The following is a 25,853-nucleotide window of genomic DNA, read 5'->3' as shown; positions in this document are numbered from 1 at the left end:
ATGATGCAAATAGGTCCAATTTTGGTATAAATTATAAGTTTAGCCCATTAGATAGCTAAAAACTAAGGATGCTATTTTCCTGAAGGCCCAGGTACATAAACAGCACATTGCTTAAGTTCCTTCATGTAAATAGTTTAGCAGTATTTACCGCAATTCCCAAAGCTTTGAGTATGTCACATTTGCACATGGGGCAAGTCCTGTGTTCTAACAGCCATGGGTCAACACATGTCTTATGGAAAATGTGGCTAATGAAGGAAAAAACACATAGTTATCAGTTGTAACGACAACACTTTGCCTAATATACTAACATGTTACCCTGTAATTTTACTTATCTTTTAATGGATACCCTTTTTTTTTCTTTTAAGCACACCATTACAGCATAAATACTAAGAAGGAGCCACAGAGATAAAATTTGGAAATTTCGTAACACAGTAACTTTAAATATAAAAGCCTCATTACCTTAGCTTTGAAAAGACTACTTTCAACACTAATTACTTGAAAAATGACTTGATGTTACTTGAGTGAAGACTGTTCAGTTTTGCAGACGTTTATTATCTTTTCATTCCCTAACTATAAAATGGTACAGTTAGTCATTCCAATAATACAGTACAATATAGTACTGAGTACAACATAATGCAGATACTGTAGGCAATGTGATATGTTCCAAGAACACCACTATTAAGTAGCTAAAAGAAAGAGTGTTAAGAACTACTGTCAGGAATGGGATAATAAAAAACTAAAGAATGAAGATTTCCAAATAGGAGCTCAAAAGTTTATTTTTTTTGCTCAGTAAGGTTGTTAGAATGATTTTAAATTAAATAATCCAGTACTACATGTATAAAATTGTGGTGCTGGCTACGTTCTCAGTTTTATATGGAACTACTTTCTAAATTGTTTCAGGTTATGGAAACTTTACATAATTAGCTTTGTACTAATTTCAATGATATTAAAAATGTTCATATATATTTAAATGAAAATAAGTTAAAAATAAACATTTTCTTTACATCAGTTTGGAAGCACCCAAAATAGTTTCCCCTATTACAATCATTTTTGTAAATCAGTTATTCTTACTGATGATATAAAAAAATTCAAACTTACTTGCAGGTTAAAATGCGCACCAAATCATTTGGTTTATATAGTTCAATACATACAGCACAACTATCGCCATCAGGGCCAATTTCCTATGAGCAAATAGTTTTTGTTACTCTGATGGATAAGAAAACATACATTAAACTGCAGAGCAAAATCAGAATATAAATATATTTAAATTGCATAAATTCCTATAGAAAGAGTAGCATTATATCACTTCACTAAGTGGCTATGTTTCAGAAAGTGATTTAAAATATTTAGAATTAAGTAGAACAAAAAAAATATCAAACTTAAAGAAATCGAGAGTAGAAAATAGTTGCTGAGGGGCTGGGGGAGATAGGGAAATAGGGAGAAATTGGTAAAAGAGTACAAACTTTCAGCTTTGGGTAAGACCTGAGGATCTAATGTAAAACACAGTGACTACAGTTGATAACATTGTATTATATAATTGAAATTTGAAAATAAAATATAATTATTTAGACTTACAAAAGGTAAAATAAAGTCAACCAAAAGAGGAACAGAACAAAGAGAAACATAGCACTAATTTAAACTATTTTTCCTGGTTTTAGAATTTACAAAATACACCATTTGTATGTGTTTTATAGCTACATTTTCCCCTTACAAAATAAGCTATTATTCATATGCAGTAAAATTCACTGTGTTAGTATACAGTGCTGCAAGTTTAGAAAAACATGCAGTCACTTAGTATCCACCATAATCAAGATATATAGAATAGTTCTATTACCCCAACAAATTCCTCTACACCCCCTTGCAGTTAACCCCTCCTCTCATTCCCACCCTCTGGCAACCACTGATATGTTTTCTGTTACTATAGTTTTGGCTCTTCCAGAATGTCCTGTAAATGGAACTGTGCATTATATAGCCTTTGAGTCTGGCTTCTTTCACTTAACATAATGCATTTGAGATTCATCCAGACCCTTTTATGTATTGGTAGGTTCACCCCTCCTTCTTATTGCTAAATAAAATAACCTGATATGGATGTACCAGTTTGCTTACTCAGTCACCATTTAAAGGACATGTGGGTTCTTTCCAGCTTTGGGTAATCATGCGTAAAGCTTCCATAATTGTGTACAAATTTTTATGTGGGCATATATTTTCCCTCTAGAGTAAATATCTAGTAGTCAAATTCCTGGGTTCTTTGGAAAGTGTATTTTTGACTTCATAAAGAACTGCCAAACTGTTTTTCAAACTGGCTGTACATTGCATTATCACCAGCAAATTCACGACAGTTCAGTTCCACATCTGGCCAGCTCTTGGTATTCTAAGTGGTATTGGTTTTAGACATTCTAATGAATGTGCTGTGGTATCTCATTGTGGTTTTAATTTGCATTTTGCTATTGATTAATAATGTTGAGCACCTTTTTATGTACTTTTCTGCCGTTCATATACAGTTGACTCTTGAGCAAAACAGTTTTGAGCTGCACAGGTCCACATATATGCAGATTTTTTATAACAAATAAGTTGGAAATTTTTTTTGAGGTTTGAGACAATTTGAAAAAACTCATAGATGAAACATATAGCCTAGAAATATTGAAAAAATTAAGAAAAAGTTAAATATGTCGTGAATATATAAAACATATGTAGATATTTTCTATACTAGTTACTACCATAAAGTAAGCAGTTGGCTATTAGTAGTTAAGTTTTTGGGGAGTCAAAAGTTAAGATGTGGATTTTCAACTGCTTGGAAGTTTGTCACCCCTGATGTATGCATTGTTCAAGGCTCAACTGTATTTTCTTTGGTAAAATTTCTATTTTGTCCATTTTTCTTCAGGTTGTTCATTTCCTTACTGTTGAGTTTTGAGGGTCTTTTATATATTCTGGATACAGTATTTTATTAGGTACATAGTTTGCCAATATTTTTGCCCCATCTGTGGCTTGTCTTTTCATTTTCTTAACAATGTCTTTCAAAAGACCAAAGTTCTTAATTTTGACAGTCAAATTTCTCATTTGTTTTCTTTAATGGACTTGTTGATAATGTCTTATCTAAATAATCTTTGCCTAACCCCAGTCGTGAAGATACTTTTCTCCAAAGTTTTCTTCTAAAAATTTCATAGTTCTAGGTTTTATATTTAAGGCTGTGATCCATTGAGTTAATTTTTACAGAGGGTAGGATGTATGGATTAAGGTTCATTTTTTTTACATAAGGATATCCAGTCATTGCATATGGAGAGCCAACAATTGGCTACCCTTTGTTCATTGAATTGTCTTTGTACCTTTGCCAAAAATCAATTGGTCTATTTCTAAATTCTCTCTTCTGTTCCATTTATCTAAAGGTCTATACCTTCTCCAATACCACACCATATTCACTACTGTAGCTTTAAAATAATTCTGCAAATCAGGTAATAGGAGTCATCCAAATTTGTTCTGCTTTATCAAAATTGTTTTGGTTAATTTAGTTTTTTACTTTTCCATATAAACTTAGAATCAATTTTTCAACTTCTATAAAAGATCCCACAAGGATTTTGATTGAATCTACACTGAATCTATAGATTAGTTTGGGAAAAATTGGCATCTTGGCAACAGTGAGTCTTCTGACCCATGAATATTGTATACTCCATTTATTGAGGTCCTCTTTTCATTTCTTTCTTTCATTGGTATTTTACAGTTTTCAGCATATAGATCTTATACATTTCTGTGAGATTTCTAACTATTTAATGGTTTTAGTGCTCTTATAAATGGTAGTTTTTATTTCAATAAGTTCTATATTTTTTATATGTTTTACACCTTGGTAGTAGTTTTTCAGCTATGCTAAATCTGAAAATGGATGTTCAAGTGAAGTTGTATTAAAGCATTGTATTAATTTCCTGTTTTGCTGTAACAAACTACCACAGCTCAGTGCTTAAAATAACTGTGATTTATTCTCTTAGTGTTTTGGAAATCAGAAGTTTAAAAATCAAGGTGTTGGCAGTGCTGTGTTCCTTCGGAGGCTTCAGGGGAGAATCCCTTTCCTTAACTTTTCCAGTTTCTAGAGGCTGTATTACTTGGCTCATGGTCCCTTTCTTGCACCACTCCAACCTTTTGCTTCCATTGCCATATTTCCTACTGTACTGCAGTCAAATCTCCCTTTTCCTCCTTCTTATAATGAAGCTGTGATTATATTTAGAACCCACCTGGTAATACAGGATAATCTCCCTGTCTCAAGATCTTTAACTTAATCACATCTGCAAAGTTCTTTTTGCTATATAAGGTAACATTTACAGGTTCCAGGGATTAGGACCTAGATCTCTTTGGGGGCCATTATAAAGCCTACTTCCAGCATCAAATAGATAAAAAGTCAGTAAGATTGATAAATTCCAAAGAAAAGCACACTTTGAAGGAATACTTAGCTTTAAAGTAGCATTGCTTTAAAACAAATAGCTTAAAAGTCATAGATGCACCTTGTCTCCTTGTTTCAGTGTATGCAGTCGAAGCCTTCCAATGGCTTTTTTGGCATCTGCCTTTAATTGTCTCTGTAATATAAATAGCAGGCATTACTCTTTGTACGTTGACAGATAGTAACTACACCACTTGGGGTAAGGATTTAATAATGTATAGCTATTGAATCACTATGTTTTATACTTGAAACCAATATAATATTGTATATCAACTATACTTCAATAAAAATAAATAAACAGCAGACATTAAAAAACTATCTTCAAAAGAAATGGAATGGAAAAGGTAGAGAGGAAATTTATCAAGTAGAAGTCATGTATGAATGAATTTCAAAAGATAAAATGTAATTAACCATAATTAATGTCCCACTTAACTAATATCAGGCAGGGTTTTTCAAATTAATGTTACTTTTCATTTACTATATGCCCCTAACTTCTTAAACAGCACTTTTGTGCTGCAATGGTAAAGATACATGTCTGTATTCCAAATGGATTCAGATGCTATGAATTTTCAAAGCACTTTCCCTATTTTCAAGCTCAGAGGACCTTAGGGTGCATTTTTTTCAATTTTTTCAATTTCTTTTATGAATTGTATCTTGATAGATGGTGCAGAGAATTTGAATTCAAATGAACCTACATTCAAAATCTGAATTTGTCACTTATAAGTAAATAGTCCTGAAAAAGAATTAGATCTTTTAGCCTGTTTACTCATCTATAAAATGAAGGCAATACTAATTAATCATTACAGTGTTCTTTGGTATTAGGAAAAAATTGCTATTTATAACCAATATTGTCTTATAATTAGGATAAATTCTGAAGAATGGTAAGAATTTTTTTGTTTCACTGAACTATACCTAAATACAAAAGCAAGCCCAAGGCTCATTTAGGGAATAAGAACTGAAATATTATACAGAATTGAATCAATCAGAAGTGAAGTTGGGTGTTCAAGATGGCAGTGTGGGGAGATCCTGAACTCACCTTCTCCCAGAGACATAACAAATTTACAACTACATATGGACTAAATTCCTCTGAAAAAAGACATTAAAACTAGATTAACAGTCTCAACAGCAAAGATAAAAGGGCAGCATCAAAATGAGGAAGAGAGGAAGAGACACACAGTCTCACCAAAAAACAACACAAATCAAAACACCCCACCACAGGTGTGGTGACTGACAGTTGGGAGGGAATCTCAAAAACATAGACATTTTTTGAGAAGCGAGGAGTCTGTGGTCCACAACAGGGCTAAACCCTAGGTCCTGCACAGGACAAACAAGCTCCCAAAATACCTGGCTTAAAAAATCAATGGGGAAGATCAATTCAAGATGGCAGCATGAGAGGTGAGAACTCCTCCCCAAACTACATATAATATGAAAATATAGTTAATACAACTAATCCTAAAAGAGCAACAGGAAAGAAGGCTGCACCAGATTGCATACACCTGGAGAACAGAGCAGCCCTCACGAAACAGGGTAACATACCAAAGCCTTAATCTGGTGGAACCCAAGTCCTTCCCCCATCCCAGATCACCAGCAGGAGGAAGAGAAATGGAGAGGGGAGGAGGTGGAAGCCTAGGACTGGTGAACACCCAGCCCTGGAAATCTGCTTAGGGAGCACAAACCTACATTGCATGGTGCTTTGGAGATTAGTGGGGTTGGAAAGCTAAGAGAGGTGGAATATTGAGAGACTGAGATTCCAGCCATTTGTGGAGGACAGGGATCCACATCTGGCCGCTCTGGGACAAAGGAAAGGCCAGCAGTCTGAGAGGCTTCACTGGCAGCGAGAGGGCTGCTGAAGGGGCAGGGTTGGCACAGAGCTTGCTGCGCGGGAGAAGGGATAGGTGGACAAGGTTGTCTGGGCGTGCTCTGCCCAGCAGGTTGGGAACATTCAGGAGCTTCAGGCGCTCCATCCTCCTGGCTGGCTACCAGCTCCGAGGCCCCCCACAGTGGTATGCAGTCTGCTGTGCCTTCCTCCTGCCCTGCTGGTACTGGCTTGCAAACTGGCAGTCACTGTGCTGGCAACAGGCCAGCCAGATGGAGGCCCTGCCTATGTCAGCTACAGACACAAAGCACAGAGGCTTACACCTGTGTGCTCGGCCCACTGGCTCTGACACTGGAGACAGGCACTGCAGCTGGGAAGCAGGAAACAGCTCTTTCCTTCCCCCAGGCACCAGCGCCACTCACCTGTAACCCCCAACCTCACTCCAGGGGCTGAGCAGCTCCAAAGACTAGAGCTTCTGGGCACTAGAGGGTGCTACATATAAATATGAAATGTCAAAGGAACCTGGTTCAAACTAAAATCTCACAAAACCCAGAAAAAGGACCAAATGAAATGAAACTCACCAATCTTCCTGCAAGAGAGTTCAAAATAAAAAACATAAACATGGTCATGGAGGTACAGAAACATATGCAAGAACTCAGGGATGAATTTAGGATGGAAATTAATCATTAAGAAATTCCATATCTGAAATGAAACATACAATGGAGGGATTTAAAAGCAGATTAAATGTAGTAGAAGAGATAGTAAATGGAATAGAAATCAGAGAAGAGAAATACAAAGGCACAGAGAGAAAAACAGATCTCTCAGAATGAAAGAATAATGAGAGAACTCTGTAACCAATCTGAATGGAACAATATTTGCATTATAGGGGTTCCAGAAGAAGAAGAAAGAGAAAAACAGATAGAAAGGGTTACTTAGGAGGTAACTGCTGAAAATTTCCCCAGTCTGGGGAAGGAGATAGCTCTCAGGCCATGGAGGTGCACAGATCTCCCACCACAAGGGACCCAAGGAAGACAACACCAAGACATATAATAATTAAAATGGCAAAGATCAAGGATAAGGACAGACTTTTAAAAGCAGCTAGAGAAAGAAAAAAGATCACATACAAATGAAAACCCATCAGGTTATCATCAGATTTCTCAACAGAAACCTTAGAGGCCGGAAGAGAGTGGAATAATATATTTAATGCAATGAAACAGAAGGTCCTTGAATGACCAATACTCTACCTGGCAAGGTTATAATTTAAATTTAAAGGAGGGATTAAACAGTTTTCAGATAAGCAAAAGCTGAGAGAATTTACCTCCCACAAACCACCTCTACAGAATATTTTGGAGGGACAGCTGTAGATGGAAGTATTCCTAAGACTAAAAAGCTATCTTGAGGGGAAATAAAACCACAGCAAAGTAGAACAATTAATTACTAAGCAGATGCGAATTCAAATCAAATACCCCAAAGCCAACCAAGGGATAGACAAAGAGTACAGAATATGATACCTAATATACAGAGAATGGAGGAGGAAGAAAAAGGAGAAAAAAAAAAGAACCTTTAAGTTGTGTCTGCAATGGCATACTAAGTGCATTAAACTAGATTGTTAGATAGTAAGGGAATTACCACTGAACCTTTGGTAACCACGAATCTAAAGCCCACAATGGCACAATAAGTACATACCTATCGATAATCACCCTAAATGTAAATGGTCTGAATGGACCAATCAAAAGACACAGAGTCACTGCATGGATAAAAAAACAAGACCCATCTATATGCTGCCTGCAAGAGACTCACTTCAAACCTAAAGACATAGACAGACTGAAAGGAAAGGGATGGAAAAAGATATTTCATGCAATAGGGAGAAAAAAGCAGGAGTTACAGTACTTGTGCCAGACAAAATAGACTTCAAAACAAAGAAAGTCACAAGAGACAAAAAGGACATTACATAATGATAAAGGGGTCAGTCCAACAAGAGGATATAGCCATTCTAAATATATATGCATGCAACACAGGAGCACTAGCATATGTGAAACAAATACTAACAGAACTAAAGGGGAAAATAGAATGCAATGCATTCATTTTAGGAGACTTCAACACATCACTCACCCCAAAGGATAGATCCACTGGAGAGAAAATAAGTAAGGACACAGAGGCACTGTAAAACACACTAGAACAGATGGACCTAATAGACATCTATAGAACTCTACATCCAAAAGCAACAGGATACACATTCTTCTCAAGTGCACATGGAACATTCTCCAGAATGGATCACATACTAGGTCACAAAAAGAGCCTCAGTAAATTCCAAAAGATTGAAATCCTACCAACTAACTTTTCAGACCACAAAGGTATAAAACTAGAAATAAATTCTACAAAGAAAACAAAAAGGCTCACAAACACATGGAGCCTTAACAACATGCTCCTAAATAATCAATGGATCAGTGAACAAATTAAAATAGAGATCAAGGAATATATGGAAACAAATGACAACAACAACACAAAGACCCAACTTCTGTGGGATGCAGCGAAAGCAGTCTTAAGAGGAAAGTATAAAGCAATCCAGGCACACTTAAAGAAGGAAGAACAATCTCAAATGAATAGTCTATCATCACAATTATCTAAACTGGAAAAGAACAAATGAGGCCTAAAGTCTGCAGAAGGAGGGACATAATAAAGATCAGAGAAGAAATAAACAAAATTGAGAAGAATAAAACAATAGAAAAAATCAATGAAACCAAGAGCTGGTTCTTTGAGAAAATAAACAAAATAGATAAGCCTCTAGCCAAACTTATTAAGAGAAAAAGAGAACCAACACATCAACAGAATCAAAAACGAGAATGGAAAAATCACGACAGACTCCACAGAAATATAAAGAATTATTAAAGACTACTATGAAAACCTATATGCCAACAAGCTGGAAAACCTAGAAGAAATGGACAACTTCCTAGAAAAATACAACCTTCCAAGACTGACCAAGGAAGAAACACAAAAGTTAAACAAACCAATTATGAGCAAAGAAATTGAAACAGTAATCAAAAAACTAGCCAAGAACAAAACCCCCGGGCCAGATGGATTTACCTCAGAATTTTATCAGACATAAAGAGAAGACATAATACCCATTCTCCTTAAAGTTTTCCAAAAAATAGAAGAGGAGGGAATACTTCCAAACTCATTCTATGAAGCCAACATCACCCTAATACCAAAACCAGGCAAAGACCCCACCAAAAAAGAAAACTACAGACCAATATCCATGATGAACGTAGATGCAAAAATACTCAACAAAATATTAGCAAACCGAATTCAAAAATACATCAAAAGGATCGTACACCATGACCAAGTGGGATTCATCCCAGGGATGCAAGGATGGTACAACATTCGAAAATCCATCAACATCATACACCACATCAACAAAAAGAAGGACAAAAACCACATGATCATCTCCATAGATGCTGAAAAAGCATTTGATAAAATTCAACATCCATTCATGATAAAAGCTCTCAACAAAATGGGTATAGAGGGCAAGTACCTCAACATAATAAAGGCCATATATGATAAACCCACAGCCAACATCATACTGAACAGCGAGAAGCTGAAAGCTTTTCCTCTGCGATCGGGAACAAGACAGGGATACCCACTATCCCCACTGTTATTCAATATAGTACTGGAGGTCCTAGCCATGGCAATTAGACAAAACAAAGAAATACAAGGAATCCAGATTGGTAAAGAAGAAGTTAAACTGTCACTATTTGCAGATGACATGATATTGTACATAAAAATCCCTAAAGACTCCACTCCAAAAATACTAGAATTGATATCGGAATACAGCAAAGTTGCAGGATACAAAATTAACACACAGAAATCTGTGGCTTTCCTATACACTGACAATGAACTAATAGAAAGAGAAATCAGGAAAACAACTCCATTCACCATTGCATCAAAAAGAATAAAATACCTAGGAATAAACCTAACCAAAGAAGTGAAAGACCTATACCTTGAAAACTACAAGACACTTTTAAGAGAAATTAAAGAGGACACTAACAAATGGAAACTCATCCCATGCTCTTGGCTGGGAAGAATTAATATCGTCAAAATGGCCATCCTGCCCAAAGCAATGTACAGATTTGATGCAATCCCTATCAAATTACCAGCAACATTCTTCAATGAACTGGAACAAATAGTATTCAAAAATACATACGGAAAAACCAAAGGCCCCAAATAGCCAAAGCAATACTGAAAAAGAATAATAAAGTTGGGGGGATCTCACTCCCCAACTTCAAACTCTACTACAAAGCCATAGTAATCAATACAATTTGGTACTGGCACAAGAACAGAACCACAGACCAGTGGAACAGATTAGAGACTCCAGACATTAACCCAAACATATATGGTCAATTAATATATAATTAAAGGAGCCATGGACATACAATGGGGAAATGACAGTCTCTTCAACAGATGGTGCTGGCAAAACTGGACAGCTACATGTAAGAGAATGAAACTGGATCACTGTCTAACCCCATATACAAAAGTAAATTCGAAATGGATCGAAGACCTGAATGGAAGTCATGAAACCATAAAACTCTTAGAAAAAAACCTAGGCAAAAATCTCTTAGACATAAACATGAGTGACCTCTTCTTGAACATATCTCCCTGGGCAAGGAAAACAAAAGCAAATATGAACAAGTGGGACTATATCAAGCTGAAAAGCTTCTGTACAGCAAAGGACACCATCAATAGAACAAAAAGGTACCCTACAGTATGGGAGAATATATTTGTAAATGACATATCCAATAAAGGCTTGACATTCAAAATATATAAAGAGCTCACCCACCTCAACAAACAAAAAACAAGTAATCCAATTAAAAAATGGGCAGAGGAGCTGAACAGACAGTTCTCCAAAAAAGAAATTCAGATGGCCAACACATGAAATGATGCTCCACATTGCTAGTTATCAGAGAAATGCAAATTAAAACCACAATGAGATATCGCCTCACACCAGTAAGGATCACCACCATCCAAAAGACAAACAACAACAAATGTTGGCGAGGTTGTGGAGAAAGGGGAGCCCTCCTACACTGCTGGTGGGAATGTAAATTAGTTCAATCATTGTGGAAAGCAGTATGGAGGTTCCTCAAAATGCTCAAAATAGATTTACCATTTGACCCAGGAATTCCACTCCCAGGAATTTACCCTAAGAATGCAGCAGCCCAGTTTGAAAAAGACAGATGCACCCCTATGTTTATCGCAGCACTATTTACAGTAGCCAAGAATTGGAAGCAACCTAAGTGTCCATCATTAGATGAATGGATAAAGAAGATGTGGTATATATACACAATGGAATATTATTCAGCCATAAGAAGAAAACAAATCCTACCATTTGCAACAACATGGATGGAGCTAGAGGGTATTATGCTCAGTGAAATAAGCCAAGCAAAGAAAGACAAATACCAAATGATTTCACTCATCTGTGGAGTATAAGAACAAAGGAAAAACTGAAGGAACAAAACAGCAGCAGAATCACAGAACCCAAGAAGGGACTAACAGTTACCAAAGGGAAAGAGACTGTGGAGAATGGGAGGGTAGGGAGGGATAAGGGTGGGGAAGAAAAAAGGGGGTGTTATGATTAGCATGTATAATGTGGGGGGGTGGGGGAAAGGGGAGGGCTGTGCAACACAGAGAAGACAAGTAGTGATTCTACAACATTTTGCTATGCTGATGGACAGTGACTGTAATGGGGTTTGTGGGGGGGACTTGGTGTAGGGGAGAGCCTAGTAAACATAATATTCCTCATGTAACTGTAGATTAATGATAACAAAAAAAGGGGGGGATTACTCCCTGATAGGATAAAATTAACTGCAAATCAATGATCAATGCATGCTTTACATATCCTTAATTTTGATCTTTTAAAGGGTGTCAGATGATCAGCTATTGAAGTACATTTTTCTGATAATATTTCTGTCTCTTAAAAAAAAGCAGTTCCTGTGTGGTTATCTCCAATAGGTTCTTCACAATGATATAAAGGTCATATCAAAGTGTGGGCAAAGGGTTTGTTTGTGTTTATACAGAGGATTAAAGCCTAATTTGGCTACACAGAAAACAAATTAAGGTACGATATGAAGAAGAACTTCCAACATCAACATCCTCTGGAAGAGTCATTCCAGAAGATGATCATCAAAAAACTTCAACAAAGATCCTGGCGCTGTTGCAGTTGTAGCTGCATTCATCCCACCGGTTCCTGGACTTGCCATTGGAATGAAGAAGGAGATATTTAAGCTGGCCTGTGCATACAGTAAAACAACAAATTTGACCGGACCTATATTGTCAGAACTCAACCAAGAATTAGGAGAAGTGCAAGTTGCAGTGCTCCAAAATCGTGTGACTATAGACTATCTACTGGTAAAAGAACATATGGGATATGAACAGTTCCCAGGAATTTGTTGTTTTAATTTGTCTGATCTTTCTCAAACTACTCAAATTCAGTTAGATAATATCCATCATATTATTGATAAGTTTTCACAAATGCCTAGGGTACCTAACTGGTTTTCTTGGTTTCACTGGATATGGCTGGTAATTGTAGGTCTGCTTTTGTTATTTATCTGTATTCCTATTCTGTTAATGTGTGTATGCAATTTAATTAGTAGTTTGTTAAAACCTATACATGCTTATGTTATTCTACAAGAAGATATGTCAAAGAAATAATCAATCTTCCCATGTTTTCTTCCATCTACTACTTCTATAGCTTTTCTTCTTCCTTCCTAATTACAACCCTTTAGTAGAATTCGTGCCTCATATAGAAAATTACTGAGTATCATAATTCTTCCAAGTGGTAAAGATACCTCAAGACAAATGCTAGGCATAGAAGCCACAGGGCATAAATCTGCAAAGAAGTAAAAAGCTAACCTTTTCAAAGAATATTGCTTCTCTCTCACTTACCAACTTTACATTTCCCTGTATGGCCCCGGAACACGACTGGTTAGCCAGAGATGGGTAACATTCCTCAAGCGAGGAACAACCTAAGACAGGCACAGTCACAGGGGGGCCATCAGGTGAGAAATTGGGGATCAACAGAGGTGAGGCTTAGAACCTCACCACCCCCTGTTTTGAGAGAAATCTTCTGCATCCGTGGATGTTTTGTTGCCCTTGTCTAGCTTGGATTAATATTTAGTCTATAGGCACAGACCTGATCATCTACATTAGCCCTCTTACAGCACTAAATTATGTTTTCTACCTTTATCTTGCATCTACCTACCACTTCAGCATTTTATTTAAATAAATAATAATAATAAGGTAGAAGTGTGGGTTTCACATATAAATCAAGTATAAAGATCAAACAAATAATTATAACTGACTTGATTGTTTATAGTTCATGATGCATGATCAAAACCGAAAGTTTCTCTGATATGACTGCCCTTGCACTGTTCACCATGTAAGAACTTATTCACTATGTAAGAACTGGTTCACCATGTAAGAACTTGTTCGTTATGCTTCAGAAGATTGGAGACTGTTGAGAATTAGGCTTGGGGTTGATTAATGACTGTGCACTGAGTGCCCTATACAGAATTTTATTGTTGTTAACAACCATTTGATCAAGAAATATGAGAGATAGCCTCTCAAAATAAAAAACCTAAAGAATCCACTCCAATGCTACTAGATCTAATATCTGAATTCAGCAAAGTTGCAGGATACAAAATTAATACACAGATATCTGTTGCATTCCTATACACTAATGATGAACTAGCAGAAAGAGAAATCAGGAAAACAATTCCATTCACAATTGCATCAAAAAGAATAAAACACCTAGGAATAAACCTAACCAAGGAAGTGAAAGACCTATACTCTGAAAACTACAAGACACTCATGAGAGAAATTAAAGAAGATACCAATAAATGGAAACATATCCCGTGCTCATGGATAGGAAGAATGAATATTGTCAAAATGGCCATCCTGCTTAAAGCAATCTACAGATTCAATGCAATTCCTATCAAAATACCAATAGCATTGTTCAATGAATTAGAGCAAATAGTTCTAAAATTCATATGGTATGACAAAAGACCCTGAATAGCCAAAGCAATTCTGAGAAGGAAAAATAAAGTAGGGGGGAATTACAGTCCCTGACTTCAAGCTCTACTACAAAGGCACAGTAATCAAGACAATTTGGTACTGGCACAAGAACAGACCTATAGACCAATGGAACAGACTACAGAGCCCAGATATAAACCCAAGCATATATGGTAAATTAATATATGATAAAGGAGCCATGGATATATATATACAATGGGGAAATGGCAGCCTCTTCAACAGCTGGTGTTGGCAAAACTGGACAGCTACATGGAAGGGAATGAAACTGGATCATTGTCTAACCCCATACACAAAAGTAAATTTGAAATGGATCAAAGACCTGAATGTAAGTCATGAAAGCATAAAACTCCTAGAAAAACACATAGGCAAAAATCTCTTGGACATTAACATGAGCAACTTCTTCATGAACATATCTCCCCGGGCAAGGGACTCAAAAACAAAACTGAACAAGTGGGACTCTATCAAACTGAAAAGCTTCTGTACAGTAAAGGACACCATTAGTAGAACAAAAACACATCCAACTGTATGGGAGAATATATCCGTAAATGACATATCTGATAAGGGGTGCACATCCAAATTATATAAAGAGCTCACACACCTCAACAAACAAAAAGCAAATAATCCAATTAAAAAATGGGCAGAGGAGCTGAACAGACACTTCTCCAAAGAAATTCAGATGGCCAACAGGCACATGAAAAAGATGCTCCACATTGCTAATCATAAAAGAAATTCAAATTAATACCACAATGAGATATCACCTCATACCAGTTAGGATGGCCAAGATCCAAAAGGCAAACAACAACAAATGTTGGTTAGGATGTGGAGAAAGGGGAACCCTCCTACACTGCTGGTGGGAATGTAAATTAGTTCAACCATTGTGGAAAGCAGTATGGAGGTTCCTCAAAAAACTCAAAATAGAAATACCACTTGGCCCAGGAATTCCACTCCTAAGAATTTAACCTAAGAATGCAGGAGCCCAGTTTGAAAAAGACATATGCACCCCTATGTTTATCGAAGCGCTATATACAATAGCCAAGACATGAAAGCAACCTAAGTGTCCGTCAGTAGATGAATGGATAAAGAAGATGTGGTACATATACACAATGGAATATTATTCAGCCATAAGAAGAAAACAAATCCTACCATTTATAACAACATTCATGGAGTTAGAGCATATTATGCTTAGTGAAATAAGCCAGGTGGAGAAAGACAAGTATCAAATGATTTCACTCATCTGTGGAGTGAAAAAACTGAAGGAACAAAACAGCAGCAGACCCACAGAACCCAAGAATGGACTAATAGTTACCAAAGGGAAAGGGACAGGGGAAGATGGGTGGGAAGGGTGGGATAAGGGGGGAAAAGGGGCATTACAATTAGCACACATAAAGTAGCTGGGGGGGACACGGGGAAGGCAGTATAACACAGAGAAGATAAGTATTGATTCTATAACATCTTACTACGCTGGTGGACAGTGACTGTAATGGGGTATGTGGTGGGGACTTGATAATAGGGGGAGTCTAGTAACCATAATGTTGCTCATGTAATTTTACATTAATGATACCAAAATTTAAAAACTAAAAAATAAAGGAGTGGTCTCGATTTCAATCCCCCCCCCCCAAAAAGACAGGATATAACATTTGTTGGAGAACATGTAGAGAAAACGGAACCCTCATATAGTGTTGGTGAGAATGTAAGTTGTTAGAGCCACTATGGAAAACAGTATGGAGGTTCCTCAAAAAATTAAGAATAAATCTTCCATATGATCCAGCTATTCTATTTCTGGGTAGATAGCCAAAGAATATGAAAACACTAATTCCAAAAGATATAGGCACCCCTGTGTTCATTGCAGCATTATTTACAATAGTCAAGATATGGAAGCAACCTGTGGCCATTGATGGATGAATGGATAAAGAGGATGTAGAATATATACAAAATGTAATACTCCTCAGCCATAAAGAAGAGTGAAATTTTGCCATTTGCGACAAACATGGATGGACCTTGAAAGCATTATGCTAAGTGAAATAAGTCAGATGGAGAAAGACAAATACTGTATGGTTTTACTTGTATGTAGAATACAAAAAAGCAAGTGAACAAACAATGCATTACAAAGACAAACTCACAGATACAGAGAACAGACTGATGGCTACCAGGGGTAAAAGGAGTAAGGGGGTGGGCATAATGGGTGAAGGGGGTCAATTTTATGGTGATGGATAATGACTGGAGTTTTAGTGGTAATCATTTTGCAGTGCATACAGATGTTGAATTATAATGTTGTATATCTGAAACTTATATAATGTTAGATACTAATTTTATAGCAACAATAAAAAACAAAGTGAACTTGGGGTATAGTGGAAAACTGAGGTGAGGGAAAGGTGAGAGAGAATACAATGTGAGATTGTTCCTTTATGTGAGGAGAACTGGCAAGAGGGAGAAATCTCAGATCATGTAAGATATTTGATGTTAATCTGAAATTGTTTGTGATACTGCAAAAAATCCTTCTTTCCCTTTCAGTAAAATCTAGCACATATGAAAATGCATCAAGTGAATATAATTAGGTGCCCACTGAGGAAGTGTCTAGGTTTCACACCTGGGTGGATGATGTGTGGAATAGAGAGATAGCATCTGCTGATTGGCAAGATGATAAACAATCCCGTACTGTGAAATGAACAAACTTCGTGGAAATTAAGCAAAAAGTAGGCAGTCAGAAATAGTGGTCATTGAGACAATGCAAACAGCTTCCTCACTGCCCTATGTATACCTCCATTCCAAGCAGGGAGACCTCCAGCTAACATCTAGTTTATGTGGAAAATAGACATGATGTAAGTATGCAGCATAATGTCTGGCATATAGCAGATATTCAATAATGTTTATTAAATGAAAATATAAAGTACTATTCATCAATAAGGTAATGGGTTCTTGTAACATGTTTATACCTATAGCAAATACATTTTGGAGGGGAATAATCCATGAATACAAGCATGGGAGGAAATTCCTGAATGCCCAAACCTGCCTGCAATGTGAGATACCATTTTGTGAAAGGTATTTGGCTTAATGCCAAGGAGATTACTAGCCAAACCATTTCTTTTCTGTCATAGGAACAGCAGAAACTTCCAAGATTGCTACCTGACCAGCAAATACAGCTTAAGAGAAACAGTTAATAAGAAGAGAATCCTTAGAAGGAAAGGGGTGCTAATCAAAGCCCTCTCACTCCCACTTTGGAACTTAATGGTGAGTTAACTCACAAGAGGAATTCTATGGTGGTACTTTATTTTGAGCATAAATATTTTCCCTTCTATTTGGTTACTTGCATCATAAGTAAATAATGGACAGTGAAAGGAGGTATACTTAAGATCTTTAGAACTGGAAGAACTCTTTGAGTTCACCTAGTTTGATATCTAATCTCACAGATAAGTAAACAGATGCCTGAAGAGAAAGAATGCCTTGCTCAAAATCTCAGAGTTTGTTAGTGGCTTGGAGCAGAAAGACAACAGTACTACGTTCTTTTATTTATACAGTTATTTTGTATTTAAAAATTATTTTTAATATCTATTACCTCATTTAATCCTTACAACAACCCCCTGAAGAAGATAATATTCCCATTTTGAAGATGAGCAAGTAGAGCTTGGAAAAGTAAAATAGCTCAAACAAAAGGGCATGCAGCCTCTATAGAGCTGCTACTGGGACTCTGTTCTTCATATTCCAAGATTCCATTATAACACACCCATCTATACCTCAGCTACCTTTTGAAGTTTTTCCAGTTCCTGCATTCTGTGGTCTGTCAAATTGTGCCCCAGTACTTACAGCAAACAACCCGTATGCCCACAGGGCCCTGGCCCTTGCCCAGACTTCCAAACATCACTATGTACTTTCTTTTTCACATAGATCATAAGCTATTTAAATACCAAGATGTGAAAAATGAAAATGATAAAAATATGGAGCCAACAAGAGAAAACTATAGTTGATGATAAGTCTTTGATAATCATTTTACACCTTGTCTTTAGAGCACTTCTGATTTAGGTTTATACAACATGCTCCATGATACAACTGGGGAAATACACCCATAAAGAAATGATACATTTCTAGTATATTTACTTAAGTCTTTAAAGTCTGGTTTCTCATTCCAAAATATTTAATCCAACACAATAAATGTCTGAGTCTCCAGTGCTAGTACTTATCAATTTATTAGGAATAAATGCTAAATATATCATTTTCTTTTAATTATATCCAAGACTAATGCAAATTAATTTGAGGGGTGGATTTTAAGGCAAGCTTTATAATGTAATGTCCAAGTCTATGCTGATGAGAACAATAGAACTTATATTAAGACCAATGCTAAAAAAAAAAGTGGGGGGAATACAAAAATATAGGGTAAAATCCAAGATGCCATAAGATCCTAAGCAAGGGACTTCATTTGAAGGATCTCTAAAAGATTTGCTATATAGCATAAACCAATGCTTAACAAAGCAGCCTTGGAATAAGAAAAACCCTTTAAAAGGAAATCTGGATATTTCTAATAACTCCCACTGAGCTTTTATAAAGAAAAGAAAAGCCATTTTCTTTCAATATTGTTATGAGACACATGATTTTGGTAAGAAGCACAACCTGTATTTGTAGAGCTTTAATGAAGGTCACTTGCAAAACTATCATTAGTACTCAAAATATTTCACTGTCACACTGATAGCATGAGTTTCCAAGATGCATTCATTCTTCTAAAAATTTAAATATGAGAACACTAAGACCAAGGAGTTTATATTAAATATACATATTTGGATAATATTACTTAAGTCAAACTTTTGGGGTCTCAACTATGCCTCAACATTTAAAACCAACATATCCCAATTCAAACTATAATTTTATTTTATTCCCCAAAATAAAGAACTTCAAGAACGTATCTACTTTGTCACACAAATTACACTGGACACTTTTTCAGTACCCCTTTATCACATCAGATTTCCCTCCTACCCTATAAACTCCAAAAGTAGATTGTCTCTACCTCTTGTCCTATTCTATAAATGTATTATTCATGTCTCTTTCTCTCCTACTATATTGTGAATAGCTGGAGGACTGGGCCTTTATCATTTTTTAAAAATTTCCCACAGTGCTTAGTAGCAGCTGAAAGAATAGCATCTGAATTTAGAAAATAAAAACAGATTTGCATGATGTTTTTTTCATCCAAGTCACAGTTTTACTCATTAAAAGCCTCTACTCCGAAAAGCTTAGAGACCTCAACAAGCATTGGGACCCTATAATGTTTTGGTTCAACCCTAAGCTTTTTACATGTGTCATCTTGTTTAATCATTAACAACCTTATGGAATAGGTATTTTAATATCCAAGTTTTATAGACAAGAAAAGATTCAGAAGCTTGACTACAGTCCAGGCAGCTGGTTAGTGGCAAAGCAGTGATTCAATTCAAGCCCAGGTTCTATCTGCCTTTAAAGTCCACGATCTCTCCACTATATTACACTGCCTCCATTGTGCAATAGCAAAGAAGCCTTTAAAAGGCTTCACATTCCTTGTGAAGACAAATGAAAGAAGTAAGAAAAAAACCCTCAAAGCCAGCTATTATTCAATCTTCAGATCCTTTCTAAATTGACTATTTACTGTGATTTGGGGAACTCATTTAAACAAATATTTTATACCAACAGACTCTCTCTGCCTCCTGGTCTAAGATACCTGGTCTAAGAATACTTGGCAGTGGAGCTGAAGACCGATTCAAACAAGCTTAGTCGTTGGCCCATTTTCTCAACAGAAGCTTAATGTCAATACTCTAATTATTCAAAAGCTGTGATCATTCTAGTCACTGAACAATCTTATCTATATAGTTTGTTTTGGTTCTGAGTGAGACTTTATTTGGGATGAAAATGAAAAGGCAGGCCAATTCTTATCCTATATTATAATAATCCATTTTTAAATTATAGTGAACCCAAAGATACTCTACCTAGTTCATTTGTGTATTTATATCCAATTAAGTATAATAAATGTTTTAGCCTGGTGATTCATCAGACTGGTTTTTGGTTCCAAGGCATTCAGCTTTTAGCTTAACTGAAACCCACGTGAATAACACTAGGGGTGTAGTCAAACCTAATTACTTGATGGGGGTGGGGGCAGGGTGTGCAAAAGCAAGAAAGGAGGGTGGATATAAGCAAACCAGATTTTCCTGCACTTAAGCCACCACTTTTTTTTTTTTTTTTTTTTTTTTTTTCTTTTTAAAAAGTTATTTTATTTTATTTTTTTTTCGAGAGGGCATCTCTCATATTTATTGATCAAATGGTTGTTAACAACAATAAAATTCAGTATAGGGGGGTCAATACTCAATGTACAATCATTAATCCATCTCAAGCCTAATTCTCGTCAGTCTCCAATCTTCTGAAGCATAACGAACAAGTTCTTACATGGTGAACGAATTCTTACAGAGTGAATAAATTCTTACATGGTGAACAGTACAAGGGCATTCATCACAGAAACTTTCGGTTTTGATCATGCAATATGACCTATAAACCATCAGGTCAAATATGAATATTCATTTGATTTTTGTACTTGATTTATATGTTGATCCCACATTTCTCCTATTATTATTATTATTTTTATTTTTAATAAAATGCTGAAGTGGTAGGTAGATGCAAGATAAAGGTAGAAAACATAGTTTAGTGCTGTAAGAAGGCAAATATAGATGATCAGATGATCAGGTGTGTGCCTATGGACTAAGTATTAATCCAGGCTAGACCAGGGCAGCAAGACATCCACGGATGCAGAAGATTTCTCTCAAAGCAGGGGGGGTGAGGTTCTGAGCCTCACCTCTGTTGATCCCCAAATTCTCACCTGATGGCCCCCCTGCGACTGTGCCTGTCTTAGGTTGTTCCTCCCTTGAGGAATCTTACCCGTCTCTGGCTAACCAGTCATCTTCCGGGGCCATACAGGGAAATGTAAAGTTGGTAAGTGAGAGAGAAGCCATATTGTTTGCAAAGGTTAGCTTTTTACTTCTTTGCAGATTTATGCCCTGTGGCTTCTATGCCCAGCACTTGTCTCGAGGTATCTTTACCACCTGGAGGAATTATGATACTCGGTAAATTCGATATGAGGCACGAATTCTATTTAAGGTTTGTAATTAGGAAGGAAGAAGAAAAGCTATAGATGTAGCATATGAAGGAAACTTGGGAGGATTGATTATTTCTTTGACATATCTTCTTGTATAGTACCTTAATTATGTATAGGTTTTAAACTACTAACTAATTTGCACACACATATTAACATAATAGGAATACGGTGACATAAACAAAGCAAATCTATAATTACCAGCCATCTCCAGTGAAGCCAAGAAAACCATTTAGGCACCCTAGGCATTTGTGAAAATTTATCTATGATATGATGGATATTGTCCAACTGTACTTGAACCATCAGACAAATTAAAGCAGCCCATTTCTGGGATCTGTTCACATCCCATATGTTCTTTTAACCATAGATAGTCTATAGTCATGAGATTTTGGGGTGCTACAACTTGCACCCCTCCCAACTCCTGGTTGAGTTCCAACAGTACAGATCTGGTCAAATTCGTTGTCTCACTGTATGCACATGCCAGCCTAGACATCTCCCTCCTCCTTCTTATGGCAAGTCCAGGAGACGGTGGGCTGGATGCAGCCACAACCGCAGCATCGTCCGGATCCCTGTGGAGGCTTTTTGATGATCATCCCCCGGCACGAGTCCTCCAGAGAGTGCTGATGCCGGAAGCTCCTCCTCATATCGTATCTTAGTTCATTTTCTGGGTATCCAAGCTAGGCCTTGATCTTCTGCGTAGAAACAAACAGACCCTTTGCCCACACTTTGACATGCCCTCTATACCACTGTGCAGAACTCATTGGAGGTCAGCACACAGTAACTGCTTTTTTTTTTTTCTTTTTTTTTAGTTAAGAGAAAGGAATATTATCAGAAAAGAGTACCTCCATAGCTGATCATCTGACACCCTTTAAGTGATCAACATTAAGGATATTTAAAGCATGCGTTGATCTTTGATTTACCAATAGTTTTATCCTGTTAAGGAGTAATCCCCCTTTTCTTTCTTTCTTTCTTTTTTTTTTAAATTTTTAATCTACACTTACCTGAAGAATACTATGTTTACTATGCTCTCCCCTATATCAGGTCCCCCCTAACAACCACATTACGGTTACTGTCCATCAGCTTAGCAAAATGTGGTAGAGTCACTACTTGTCCTCTCTGTGTTGTGCAGCCCACCCTCCCCTTTCTCCCTCACCCCCATGCATGCTAATCTTAATACCCCCCTTCTTCTTCCCCCCCCTTATCCCTCCCTGCCCACCCATCCTCCCCAGTTCCTTTCCCTTTGGTACCTGTTAGTCCATTTTTGGGTTCTGTAATTCTGCTGCTGTTTTGTTCCTTCAGTTTTTCCTTTGTTCCTATACTCCTCAGATGAGTGAAATCATTTGGTATTTCTCTTTCTCCGCTTGGCTTATTTCACTGAGCATAATACTCTCCAGCTCCATCCATGTTGCTGTAAATGGTTGGATTTTTCCACTTCTTATGGCTGAGTAGTATTCCATTGTGTATATGTACCACATCTTCTTTATCCATTCATCTACAGATGGACATTTAGGTTGCTTCCAATTCTTGGCTATTGTAAATAGTGCTGCAATAAACATAGGAGTGCATCTGTCTTTCTCAAACTTGATTGCTGCGTTCTTAGGGTAAATTCCTAGGAGTGGAATTCCTGGGTCAAATGGTAGGTCTGTTTTGAGCATTTTGATGCACCTCCATACTGCTTTCCACAATGGTTGAACTAATTTACATTCCCACCAGCAGTGTAGGAGGGTTCCCCTTTCTCCACAGCCTCGCCAACATTTGTTGTTGTTTGTCTTTTGGATGGCAGCTATCCTTACTGGTGTGAGGTGATACCTCATTGTAGTTTTAATTTGCATTTCTCTGATAATTAGCGATGTGGAGCATCTTTTCATGTGTCTCTTGGCCATCTGTATTTCTTTTTTGGAGAACTGTCTGTTCAGTTCCTCTGCCCATTTTTTAATTGGGTTATTTGTTTTTTGTTTGTTGAGGTGTGTGAGCTCTTTATATATTCTGGACGTCAAGCCTTTATCAGATCTGTCATTTTCAAATATATTCTCCCATACTGTAGGGTTCCTTTTTGTTCTATTGATGGTGTCTTTCGCTGTACAGAAGCTTTTCAGCTTAATGTAGTCCCACTTGCTCATTTTTGCTGTTGTTTTCCTTGCCCGGGGAGATATGTTCAAGAAGAGATCACTCATGTTTATATCTAAGAGGTTTTTGCCTATGTTTTTTTCCAAGAGTTTAATGGTTTCGTGACTTACATTCAGGTCTTTGATCCATTTTGAGTTTACCTTTGTATATGGGGTTAGACAATGGTCCAGTTTCATTCTCCTACATGTAGCTGTCCAGTTTTGCCAGCACCATCTGTTGAAGAGACTGTCATTTTGCCATTGTATATCCATGGCTCCTTTATCAAATATTAATTGACCATATATGTTTGGGTTAATTTCTGGGGTCTCTAATCTGTTCCACTGGTCTGTGGCTCTGTTCTTGTGCCAGTACCAAATTGTCTTGATTACTATGGCTTTGTAGTAGAGCTTGAAGTTGGGGAGTGAGATCCCCCCTACTTTATTCTTCTTTTTCAGGATTGCTTTGGCTATTCGGGGTCTTTGGTGTTTCCATATGAATTTTTGAATTATTTGTTCCAATTCATTGAAGAATGTTGCTGGTAATTTGAGAGGGATTGCATCAAATTTGTATATTGCTTTCGGCAGGATGGCCATTTTGACGATATTAATTCTTCCTAGCCATGAGCATGGGATGAGTTTCCATTTATTAGTGTCCCCTTTAATTTCTCTTAAGAGTGACTTGTAGTTTTCAGAGTATAAGTCTTTCACTTCCTTGGTTAGGTTTATTCCTAGGTATTTTATTCTTTTTGATGCAATGGTGAATGGAATTGTTTTCCTGATTTCTCTTTCTATTGATTCGTTGTTAGTGTATAGGAAAGCTACAGATTTCTGTGTGTTGATTTTGTATCCTGCAACTTTGCTGTATTCCGATATCAGTTCTAGTAGTTTTGGAGTGGAGTCTTTAGGGTTTTTTATGTACAGTATCATATCATCTGCAAATAGTGACAGTTTAACTTCTTCTTTACCAATCTGGATTCCTTGTATTTCTTTATTTTGTCTGATTGCCGTGGCTAGGACCTCCAGTACTATGTTAAATAACAGTGGGGAGAGTGGGCATCCCTGTCTGGTTCCCGATCTCAGTGGAAATGCTTTCAGCTTCTCGCTGTTCAGTATAATGCTGGCTGTGGGTTTATCATATATGGCCTTTATTATGTTGAGGTACTTGCCCTCTATTCCCATTTTGCTGAGAGTTTTTATCATGAATGGATGTTGAATTTTGTCAAATGCTTTTTCAGCATCTATGGAGATGATCATGTGGTTTTTGTCTTTCTTTTTGTTGATGTGGTGGATGATGTTGATGGATTTTCGAATGTTGTACCATCCTTGCATCCCTGGGATGAACCCCACTTGGTCATGGTGTATGATCCTTTTGATATACTGTTGAATTCTGTTTGCTAATATTTTATTGAGTATTTTTGCATCTACGTTCATCAGGGATATTGGTCTGTAATTTTCTTTTTTGGTGGGGTCTTTTCCTGGTTTTGGTATTAGGGTGATGTTGGCTTCATAGAATGAGTTTGGGAGTATTCCCTCTTCTTCTATTTTGTGGAACACTTTAAGGAGAATGGGTATTATGTCTTCTCTGTGTGTCTGATAAAATTCCGAGGTAAATCCGTCCGGCCCCGGGGTTTTGTTCTTGGGTAGTTTTTTGATTACTGTTTCAATTTCTTTGCTTGTAATTGGTTTGTTTAACTTTTGTGTTTCTTCCTTGGTCAGTCTTGGGAGGTTGTATTTTCCTAGGAAGTTGTCCATTTCTTCTAGGTTTTCCAGCTTGTTGGCATATAGGTTTTCATAGTAGTCTTTAATAATTCTTTGTATTTCTGTGGAGTCTGTCGTGATTTTTCCATTCTCATTTCTGATTATGTTGATTTGTGTTGACTCTCTTTTTCTCTTAATAAGTTGGGCTAGAGGCTTATCTATTTTGTTTATTTTCTCAAAGAACCAGCTCTTGGTTTCGTTGATTTTTGCTATTGTTTTATTCTTCTCAATTTTGTTTATTTCTTCTCTGATCTTTATTATGTCCCTCCTTCTGCTGACTTTAGGCCTCATTTGTTCTTCTTTTTCCAGTTTTAATAGTTGTGATGTTAGACTATTCATTTGGGATTGTTCTTCCTTCTTCAAGTGTGCCTGGATTGCTATATACTTTCCTCTTAAGACTGCTTTCGCTGCATCCCACAGAAGTTGGGGCTTAGTGTTGTTGTTGTCATTTGTTTCTATATATTCCTTGATCTCTATTTTGATTTGTTCATTGATCCATTGATTATTTAGTAGCATGTTGTTAAGCCTCCATGTGTTTGTGAGCCTTTTTGTTTTCTTTGTAGAATTTATTTCTAC

General features: G+C 36.8%; 1 protein-coding gene across 2 annotated transcripts in view; it reads right to left on the bottom strand.

Annotated features, from left to right (window-relative positions):
• The window catches only part of RNF128 (ring finger protein 128), a 133,684-nt gene that overhangs the window by 10,540 nt on the left and 97,291 nt on the right, over positions 1–25,853 (bottom strand). For both annotated transcript variants that reach the window (XM_017656003.3, XM_017656002.3), the window contains exons 3-5: positions 4,488–4,559; positions 1,099–1,181; positions 149–245 (exon numbers count right to left, since the gene is read on the bottom strand). In XM_017656003.3, coding sequence (XP_017511492.1) covers positions 149–245; positions 1,099–1,181; positions 4,488–4,559 — 252 coding nt within the window. The remainder of the gene's footprint in view (positions 1–148; positions 246–1,098; positions 1,182–4,487; positions 4,560–25,853) is intronic.

The sequence above is a fragment of the Manis javanica genome, chromosome X (genome assembly GCF_040802235.1).
Source record: "Manis javanica isolate MJ-LG chromosome X, MJ_LKY, whole genome shotgun sequence".
In the NCBI taxonomy this organism is placed as follows: Eukaryota; Metazoa; Chordata; class Mammalia; order Pholidota; family Manidae; genus Manis; species Manis javanica.
The sequence above is the reverse complement of the archived record's forward strand: the minus strand, read 5'-3'. Positions and strand labels throughout refer to the sequence as shown.